The sequence below is a fragment of the Argiope bruennichi genome, chromosome 11, assembly GCF_947563725.1.
Source record: "Argiope bruennichi chromosome 11, qqArgBrue1.1, whole genome shotgun sequence".
NCBI lineage: Eukaryota > Metazoa > Arthropoda > Arachnida > Araneae > Araneidae > Argiope > Argiope bruennichi.
This window is the reverse complement of record NC_079161.1, coordinates 54,515,299-54,526,464: the sequence shown is the minus strand read 5'-3', so window position 1 is coordinate 54,526,464 and position 11,166 is coordinate 54,515,299. Positions and strand designations below refer to the sequence as shown.

The following is an 11,166-nucleotide window of genomic DNA, read 5'->3' as shown; positions in this document are numbered from 1 at the left end:
GCATCAAGCCGTCATGCCATACGTTGTCATACGCAGACTTTAGATCAAAAGACATACCATACACAAGTTTCTTATTAGCTCTGGCTGTTAAAATTTTATTGAACAGGGCTGCAGAGAGGCTGTCACAGCCTTTGTACGGGAGGAAACCAGCATGAAAAGGAGAGAAAAATCTTTTTTCCAAATAATACCGCAAAAGCCTGTCCAGAATAATCCGTTCAAAAATCTTTCCCAATACTGATGTTAACGCGATGGGTCTGTAGGATGTGATCTCTGCTGCATTTTTCTTGGGTTTTAAAATAGGAATAATCTTCGCTATTCTCCAGCTTTCTGGAACAATCGTGTTCGCCCATAAGTTATTGAATAAATCGAGAATTTTAAATTTATTTTCATCGGAAAGACAAGACAACATTTTCTTATTTATCTTGTCCATGCCAGGGGATTTGTTTTTTGTTCTTTTTAATGCGTTTTGGAATTCCCTAAAGGAAAACGGACGGTTCAAACTCATTTCATCATAATTTTCTGGATCATCTACTGAGAAATCTAAAGGAATACGCACATTTGGTGCTCTCTTAATTAAGTTAGCTGCAATTGCATTTGCTTGAGCAGTCGGCGCTATCAGAGTAGTACCCGAAGAGAGAACAAGATTGGATTTACAGGGAGACTCATCTTTGTTTAGTAGGGCTTTAACGATGCTAAAAGCCTGATGGGAAGAAGCTACCTCCTGACAAGTTTTCTCCCAAAAACTGCGTTTTTTATACTTAACATATTTTCTGAGAGCTGCCGCCATTTCTTTGTATGCAGTCCAGTTTAAGATGGAGGGATATGATTTCGCCTTTCTTAACAATTTCCTTTTGAGGGCCTTAAGGTAGTTACATCTAGCGTCCCACCAAGGACAGTGCGAGTGTGTTGATTTAGAAAACGAGTACGATGATGAGTTTGCGCTTACCTGGAAGATATTGGTAAGTCTATCAAGGGAAGAGACATCCCCATTACCTTGAAGAAGAGCATTGACCTTCTTTGAGAATTGGCCCCAATTGATGTATTTTCGAGTATAGATAGACTTTGCATCTAAATTGCAAAAGGAAATAAAAATGGGGCAGTGATCGCTGTCATACATATCATGCGAGATCTCAATATTAATCTTATTAATTATATCTGCGGAGCAGATGGACAAATCTAATAACGAAGGGGCTTGAGTCCCCTGGTATCTGGTATATTGTTTCGTGTTAAGCAAGCACATATGTTTTGTGCTAATCCAATCCAGGACCCGGTTTGCATCGGAAGATAAATGATCGCTCCCAAGTGCTGGATGGTGTATATTAAAATCCCCCAGTAAAACGAAAGGAGAAGAGATTTGCGAGTACAAGGATTCCAACCAGTTGTCATCAAATTTACCTCCAGGAGAGTAAAGATTGATAACCGTTAGTGGGAATTCTGAATTTGGTCCAATCCATATTTTAACCGCTAAGACCTCCACTGTTGACGGAGGAAGTGAGTGTGACAAAATCTGGGCAGGGATATTCTGTTCTACTGCAATTAACAATCCACCTCTAGTAGAATTTTGTCTTTCAGCTCGAAAGATTTTTTTGTTTTTAAGAGAAAAGGATGCAGACTCATTGAGCCATGTTTCCTGCAAAATTAAACACTGGGCCGCCGAAAAAGGGGGGGCCTGCAGCCAAGGGATCTTATTTTTGATCCCCCTAACATTCCACTGAATAAACCTCATGGAAAAAAATAAATAAAAAATAAAATTAATAAAAATTATAAAAAAAAGTAAAAACTTTTAATTTTTCCCTTTTTTTTTTTTTTTTTTTAATTATCCGATACCCGAGAAATCCTCCGCAACACTGAAATGATTTATTTCAGCGAGGGACCGTTGATCGTGCACAACGCCTGGGCTCAGAACGTGACTATATTCAAGATTGGATTCCAGAAGGGCAATTTTAGATTGTAGCGAGTCAATCGTTGCCCTTTGAGTCTCGATTTGTTTCCGGAGAGTAATATTCTCTTCTACTTGTTTCTCTAAATTTCCTTGAGTCTCCCCAATACGTGCAATGCACTGTCTGTTGACTTCTTGGAGTTTTACGAGTTCATTCCCTTGGGGTATTAGAGCAGAAATTAGTTTTGTTAAGTCTTGTAAAGCCGAGTAGAGGTCCGTTATTTGTTTTTTGGGGATTTCGGTACACTGGACCGGCTGATCGCCCTTAACCTTTTGTGCAAAAGATTGCGATTTCGCTATCCTCCTTGCTTCCTGAAATGATATGTCTTTTTCTCTAACCAGGTTTATAATCTCTTTTTCTAGATTGTAAAACCTACATTTTTTGTCGAGAGCGTCGTGAGTCTCTTCGCATCTAAAACATTTAGTGGGTACCTTACAATCCTCGGCATGTGAGCCCCCACAATTTTTACACCTCTTATCTTGTTGACACCGGAGTTGTGTATGACCAAATCTTAAGCATTTATAACAAACTTTAGGGTTTTCAATAAATTTGGACACTTTAAAGATAAGTCTGCCGATCTTTATTTCGGATCGATTAGTTTTCCCAATTTCTTCAATAAGAACAATTGGGATAGGTTCTGCCGTCCCCTTCTTTTTAAATCTAACTATTTTTGTTGCGATGATATCCTGTGAAGATAGTTCTTCATTAATTTCCACTATGCTGTAATCCGTGTCAACATCACGGATGATGTATTTTGTTACAATATTCGTATCAATGATACGAATCCTTGCTTCCGGAACACTCTTTACAAAATCAGTTACTTTCTCCACTGAGCTTAAGTGCCGAGTAACTAGAACCAATTTTTTGTATTTGTTTAGGGAAAAAGTGTCTTCTTTGTGGGTCAGTGGTCCGAACGTGGCATTGATTGATTTGGGTTTAATCCATGGCGACGGGCCATTATTACTATCAATGCACAATTTTATTTTGGGGCAACCCCTTTGAATTGCAATGTTTGCTTTGTCCCTCTCCGAGAACTCATTTGTAAGAATATAATTTAGTTTCCTATCCTTATATTTCCCCTCTGACTCAAAGTCTTCTGGTTTCCTCTTCGTCATTACTGACGAAGAATCTAATACGATGCAGCCAGAATCAAAACTAGTAGAAAACGAAACAATTAAAAGGAAAAACTAGAAAAATCCTACCTTTATTTTCCAGAATCCAGTGCCAGCCACCTTGGCACCCCAAAAATAAAGAGAAAAACTTCAGCTGAAGTCAACGCAAAAACTGAAAAGCAAGCTAGGGAACCACCCCCAACAGAAACACCATAATGGATTTGTTTAGAGAAAACAAAAATCAAAAGCTGCGAACAAATCAATGGCAAAAACAAACACTCGAAACAAGAACAGCCTTCACTTCTAGCTGCCTTCCTTCCACGCACCAAAAATTAATACAGAAAGTAGAGCCGGAAAAACACAACCTTCTACCTTCCTTCCAAACCTCCTTCTCCCATCACAACCATACAAACTTCTACACTGTAGGTTATATTTAGATATATAATATATATATATATATTTCTTCTTATTTTCTGTTTTATCTCCGGTTACGTTTTTTCCCCCTACCGAAGGATTATTTTTTACTTCATATCATTTTAAAATAATACGGGTTGGTTTTATCTCAAGTAAACTCGAAATTTCCAGATACAATTTAACTTTATACAAAAGAACCATTCTTTTAGAATTATATAGTTTTATAGGATTTATGATTGTATAAATAATGTTAATGGAATTTAAATAAATTTCCTGAGTTTTATTAAATAAGAGCTTATAAAGCGACCGCATACATAGTATGCAGAACCAACATTGAACGTTTGAACTGAAATGATGTAAATATATAATTCGAATTTTCGGAACTCGGTGGAAAAGAAAACTTTCTTTAGTAGTATAATGGAATATATCATGTGTCTTTTCTTTTGAAATCATGGGGGGGGGGACATTTTATATAGTTAAAAGTTTATGCAGCTTTAAAACAGTTTTGAATTGTATTAATAAATCTGAAAATGAAATATTTTGAAGCAATCTGTACACTTTAATTTCAATTATCTTTTCGATTAATGATTTTATTGCAGATTTCAATTACTTTATTCGCAAAAAGTAGAAGAGTTTGATTTATCATTTCTATGATAAACTGAAATTGAAAAATAAAACTTTTTCTCGGATTCATTCTTTTGTGCTATAATTACTGCAATATTTATTATGTGAACTGGTAAACTGGAATGGTGTGTGATATTAACTAAATACATTATAGATATCACTAATAAAAAAAAAAAAATTGAAATTTTTTTTAACATTAAAGGCAATTATTGATTTAATAAAGCTTCTACTGTTTGTTTTAGAGTATGAATTCACCCCCATCTGTCATTTTTCATTCCTTTTACTCTTAATATCATGAAAATATGGCACAGCTGACAAAATGTCTAATTAGATAAATAATCATACCCAATCCAAACCCTGATATGCAAAATATACTTATTAAAAGGTGCCTAAATCAGTAGAGGATACAAATTATCTTTCTAGCAAATTGGAACCTGCATTCACATTTCCTGCATATTTTAGAAAATAAAAGTTTAAAATTTGACTATGAAAAAAAAGTATAAAAAAAAAGATATTTATGCATGACCAAGTCCACATGTTTCATTATCATGTGTTTCAAATGACCTATTAATGTCTAACTTAATTTAAAATATAAATTTAATACTTTTTTTTTTTTGTTAAATTATGTTAAAAACATGATTGAGATAATTTTAAACTAAATTCTGCAATTTTTTTTCAGAAAAAATTATTAAAAATTTGGAAAAAAGAAATTTAAAACTTCTGAACATATACATTAAAAGAATTTGAAATATCAAAATATATAGATCACTTTAAAATCCTGCATTATTTCAAAAATAAATTCAAGGAAAAAAAATTTCTAAAGGATAATACTTTGAGTTGAAGATCTGGCTCATAGATGATATATGTTAACACGTTAGACAAAGTAAAATTGAAACAGTAGAACATATTTAAGCTATAGAAGTGAAATGAGGCCGTTTTATAAATATAAACTAAGCTTAATATTTTAAAATTTGTGCTTAAATTACTTAAGATTATCATCAGTTATTTAAATCCTAGTCATTCATAACTATAAAAGTCAAGGGTTTATGTAATTTTTAGTTCAAATAATAAAATTTATTTGAAATATATTGATTTGAGAATTTTTATACTCGAAAATATTAATTTAAATTTTTATTTTTTTCTATATTTAACATTATCAATATGGTAAAGCCTCAAACAGACATTCAATGAAGCTATGGTGGTCATACAAGACACCTCAATATTACTGTATAAAATTCCTCTATTTTGATTAAATAGAATATTCTGGGTACATGCTTTGCTCATTAGAACATTCAGCTAGGTGGATTTGTGGAATAGGGAGGTTTTCTGAAAACACTTAAAAGATATCCCAGCAAACATTTGCTTAGTATATGCAAGGGTCCCATTTTTTATATCAACCCCTTAAGATTATGGGTTGTCGTGATTTTTGAGAGAAAGAAAAAATTTTTATCTCTGAAAGAAAAATTCAAGTGTTTCAGTATTCTGAAGTACCTGAAATAAGATGAGGTTAGGAATGAGGAGTTAATTTAAATATCAATCTCTTCAGTATTCTTTTTGTTGGACTAATTGAAACAATTCAGAAATAGAATTAAATTATGAATAATAGTAAAATAGAATATATAATATACATACATATGCTGAGCCATGTAAACTAAATATTTTAACTTTATATTGCATACATTGTACAGTATAACATTAGATGCTTAATGTATGTAACATACCATACAACTATAAAAAATTCTAAAAGAAGCCATCAAATGCACGTCAACTTCTGATTTTGAAATCTGCTGATTTGATGCAATTAAAACAAAGATTTATTGCATTATACTTATGTATAACAATATATTACAGGAAGAACATTGAAATATAGATTTAAAAGAAAAAGCTGATTACAAAAAATATGTAATAGTGCAATATTAACAATTGCTATGTAAAAAGCCTAATATGAAACAAATTGCAGCTGGTTAATTCTATATGACAAACTACAAATGCTTAACTTTTTCTTAAAGAATAATCATATTTCAATTTATAAAAAGATTTTTACATTATAGAATTTACAGGGGGGAAAATACCCACTAAGAAATATCAAAATATTTTTAAAAAAACTGTTTTTAAATTAAATTCTAAAGATTTTTTTTTTTTTTAATTTCTAAAGAAAATAATTTTAAAATTGGTGTACGACAAAGCAAGTAACCCTATTAGTACAAAAACCTAACAATAAAGTTATGATAACTTTACTATATTGTAAGACACTCAGAATATTGAATACCATTGTGGAGTTATACAATATTCTTATGATGATAACAAACTGAAAGATTGGATGAAGCAATAAAAACTTATAAATATGTTTATTTAACATTAACTATAAAAGTTAATTAAAATTACAGAAAAAATTATATGACAATATTAGTGAGGTATAAAATAAAAGTAATTTATATTGGTTGTACAAAATTTTATACTGAAGGAGTACATAATCATATGGTATACATTACTAATGTCATTTAAAGGATATCATTTTTATTTAAGACATAAAAAAATAATTTTTGAGTAATAATATGTATAAATTACTAAGAAAGACAATTTTGATTAACTGTTGATTAAAAACCTAATCGGAAATTTTATAAAGCATTTTCTTTATAAATACTTACAACCCAAAAAATAACGGCATGCTAAATTTAATACCTTAAGAACCAAAGACCACATAGCTATGCATGTAATGTATGCTTGCCCAACTGATAAACAGTTTCCGACTAAATTTTTTTCATCTTATTAATATCACGATTATTAACTAGATTGCCACATCTTATCAATGTTATGATTATTGACTGGATTACTACCTTACCTTCTTAATGATTATAATTCATTAAGGTCTAAAAAAAGTTCTTTTACTTGATTATTTATACTTCTAATACTCATATTTCTAATTTATATGTAGTAAGAGTAAACTTACGGTTATTTACTAAGCTATAATTTGATCTTTTTCCAGCTTATTTTTTAATAACTTTAAAAAAATTTTACAATCATCTAAATTCATAACAAAAATTCTCATTTAATTAACATACTAAAATTTTATTTTATTGCTATACATTTTTATATATATGAATTAAAATTTCAAAATTAGATCCTTTATAACAGTTTCCATCTTTATTACCGTTATTAAGAATCTATCTTTTCTAAAATGTTTTTAGTTAATATCTATCAACAATAATACAATCAAACTTCTACTTTTTAACAATAAAATATAGATTCTCTTAAAATATTTATCCAAGCAGAATAAAATTTATCCGTATAAAAAAAAATTAAAAGCCATATATATATCCTTATTTAAATGCCCTAAATTTTTTTAACAGGATTTTATCATCTCAATGTTATTAAGAACTACACTTTTATTTAGGAAATTTAAAAATCTTTTATCACCATTATTTAAAATTACAAAGAACATTAGCTTCTGCTTTTTACTTATGGATTAATAACATTAATAACTGAATGCTTTTAACTAAAGATAAATTATTTAGGCTTTTTACCTTTTAAGGTTATACAATATTTCCACAAAGGTTTATTCTATACTTATAAATCGGAATTCTTTTCATACACAGATATTAAAACTTCATCTTCCTAGATACATAAAATTATATATACAATAATACTATTGTGTAACTTCATATTATTTAAATTATTTATGAATTCTGAGCTACATTATTTAGAAGCTACAGAAATTGAAGTACACGAGACAAAATAAACAGACAAATTTTTGCTCATTTATTAGTTTATTAGAAAATTTAAACAAATCACAAAAATGCGAGTTCTGTACATCAAATATACATATTAACAAAAATGAAATGATCTATATGACAAGTCATTAAGACGCTCCTATCAAATGTCCAATACTGGCCTTATTACAGTTCATAAATTAGAATACAAAATAGTTACTTCTGTTCCTCGGAACTTTGTTGTTCAGCTGCTTGCTGCTCTTGGATCTGCTGTTGCTGCTTCTGCGCTTCTTCGACAGCTGCAGGTTGCTGGATAGTAATTGGCACTACTCTTTCATTCTTGGGAGGTGGTTCAATGGCTTTTCTTGGAGCAGAGATGGTCAGCACTCCATCTTGGCTCAGAGACGATTTCACCTTTTGAGGTTCAACGTCGTCAGGTAGCTGGTAGCGTCTGGTGAACTCTCTGGAAACAAATCCATGTTCGTCAGCGTGTTCTTCATGTTTGCCATGGATTACGATGAAGTTGTCCACCGTCTTCACTTCGATTTCATCAGGTCGGAAATGCTTTACGTTCAACATGACTTTGAATTGATTGGTGCCTTTCTTGCTATCGGCATCCTTGGATGTTACGCTGGTTTGACGGCGGGGTCGAACAATGTTCAAGTGCACATGAGCTGGACTCACATAATCATCAAGTAGAAGACTAGGACCTACACCCATTCCATAGCGGTAGTCGAAGGGATCATACATGTCACGTAAAAGTCTGGCAAACATTTTTCTTCGCTAGATCAGGAACCACTACCAAAACTGTCAATGAATAAAGTAGTAAAATGGCACGAATGCAGGAATAAAGCGCTGAAAATTACTCACAGCTAGTTCGCAACCGGCTAGCAAAATTCGAATCTATTAACCAACAAAAGCTGTTTTCCAGTTTATATACTTCAAACCGAAAATTCTAGATATTTCTGGATGATACGCGCGGGTTTCGGAATGAGTAGGCATTTCATTGGTTGATAGGGTTGCCGTTTGAGAGTGGAGGGAGGACATCTGCGCTCGCCAAATGAATAGGGTTGCCGATATTTCACGCTACTTCTGGCGTGAATGAAATAAAAAAGAAAACCAAAACAATTATGGCGGTGCCCTAGATCGGCACGTGGGAAAGCTGTGAGGGACTATACATAAATAAAATATATTTCATTTTAAGTCATGCCAAAAATCTTAATTTCGGAATTTTTTTCAATGTTTTATCGTTGAATAAAATGATGAGGAAAAAGTAAATGCTAAGGTACATTATTAAAATAATAGATAGAATTAATTTTATTACTATTTTTAATAACCAAATTGAAAATATGCATTTTAGATTAAACACTAAAAATGACAGTTTCAGTTACAATGAAAATTTCGCTTTTTTTTTTTTTTTTCCTCCCCATGTGTTTATCATTTCTTAAGAATCTGTATTAAGAATAAATATTAGAAAGCAGCACTAAAATAGCAAAACTAAATTATTTTCTCTGGATTTGGGAATAAAAATAGTTTTACGCAACAACATTTTTACTATCATTAGTTACGATATGCTTTTTAAAATCATACAAAACCTTCTGTAGGACAAATAGGGAGACCTAAAGCGATCAATATTTGGCAGATTGTTAGTTTTTGTGCAATAGATGATAAAAAGAAGGGGAGAGTTTCAATGTTTTAATGAGATTCAATGCAAAATGAATCAAAATGTTAACCTTCAGTAACTTCGTAGCAAATTATCTCACTTAAGATGGAATGAATTGTTTTCATTATAAAAAAAGTAGAAAAACATTTGACTGTTTAAAGTATTTGATTCATAATAATGTTGCTGTGTTGTGACTTTTGGACTTTACAAGCCCGCTGACAATTCTTTGTTTCATAATAATAAATCGAATATGTTTTGTAACTCGGTACTTGTAAATTCATAATCACAAACTGGTACCTTTAAGAAAAAGTATTCTGAATAAAATCGTTCCAAAATTCACATGAGTATACTTTCAGTAATAACAGCTGATGTAATTTCATTTTAATGTACTTACAATAAGAATTTTTTTAAAAACATTGTGAATGTTGAGGAATTTGGAATTCTAAAAAATACATGGCATTTTCATTTTAAATTACCTTTTAATAGCTTCTGTATAAATAAAATAAAAATAGGTTCAACAAATGCATAATTTTTATAAATATTGTAAGACAAGATTTCATAGGTGACATTGAACAGAATTTGTTCTTTAGATGCCGAAATTTAAAAAAAAATGTTAAGAAAGGCAAAACATTGTATCTTTCATTGTAAATTTTAATTAATTTCTGAGCTTTCGATTTCTTAAAAAATATTCATACTATACATTTCTGTAATTAATGAAATGCCTCATACTGCATGAGACTAAAGTTGAAAAATCTACTTTCTTTAAAGGCATGAATATTCCTAATTCTCTTAAACAGTTTAGTTTTGTTTCATAGGTTAGCATTTTTAATTTTTAATGTTTTTTAATGGTAATGGTTTATTATCTGTACAAATAAATATGTTGTTATTGGATAGATTATTCTGTTTAGTTTTGTAGTTCCTGTTCCCTTATAACTATTCGCAGAGACGCAATTTATGTTTCCAATAAATAATGCCTATTAAAAATGGTAATTAGATCTCTATTGCCTAACTGTGCCTCGTACAGTAAATTGCATTCCAGATAAATGAACAATGTCCACAAGCTTTCTTAAATGAATTGTATAAAACTGTTCCACACCATCTGAATTTTATCACTGCACGAGTCAAGTTTGGAGCTAAGGTATATTAGTCCAGTTCTATTCCGATCACATGAGATAAAATCTGACACATGCCATCTGTAAATAATAAGCTATATTTTTCTTCTGAATCATCATTGTTAGAACACTTGTCTCAATAAAGCGCTGAGTAAAATCTTTTAACAGCTGTTGTATAGTAATAAGAAACATTATAAATTATTCATATTCCTTTAATGCGAGCTGAAAAACAAGAAGAAGAAGAAAACCATAGTATAAATTTTGGACACCTTGATTCAAAAATATGATTTCAGCAACAAGATCATTTACCAAATTTCATTTATCTAACTTGTTTCTTTTTTAAGTTATCGCATTTACATACATGCGAATCTATTGTAATATCTTGATCCTGACAGATCAAATAAGAAAATAGCTTAACAAAACAGTTATTTTATTTACAGCCTTATATACGTACACAAAAACAACTTGTTCTCCTCTAGGTTAATATTATTTACCGAATTCACACAACAGTTCAAAGTTTAATCATGAAATAATTCCTCGATCAAATCGGAGAATAGACATCAAAAAGACACTGATAAGCTGTTAGCTCAA

The 11,166-nt window shown here is 30.9% G+C and overlaps 1 protein-coding gene across 1 annotated transcript; it reads right to left on the bottom strand.

Moving 5' to 3' along the window:
* Positions 1–7,849: 7,849 nt before the first annotated feature.
* LOC129957165 (protein lethal(2)essential for life-like) lies at positions 7,850–8,787 on the bottom strand. Its single transcript, XM_056069346.1, has one exon. It carries the CDS (start codon positions 8,572–8,574, stop codon positions 8,017–8,019), a length of 558 nt encoding a protein of 185 aa, XP_055925321.1. The 5' UTR covers positions 8,575–8,787; the 3' UTR covers positions 7,850–8,016.
* Positions 8,788–11,166: the final 2,379 nt, after the last annotated feature.

Coding starts and splice junctions, on each gene's coding strand:
- LOC129957165 (XM_056069346.1), bottom strand. CDS start 8,574: ATGTTTGCCAGACTTTTACGTGACATGTATGATCCCTTCGACTACCGC.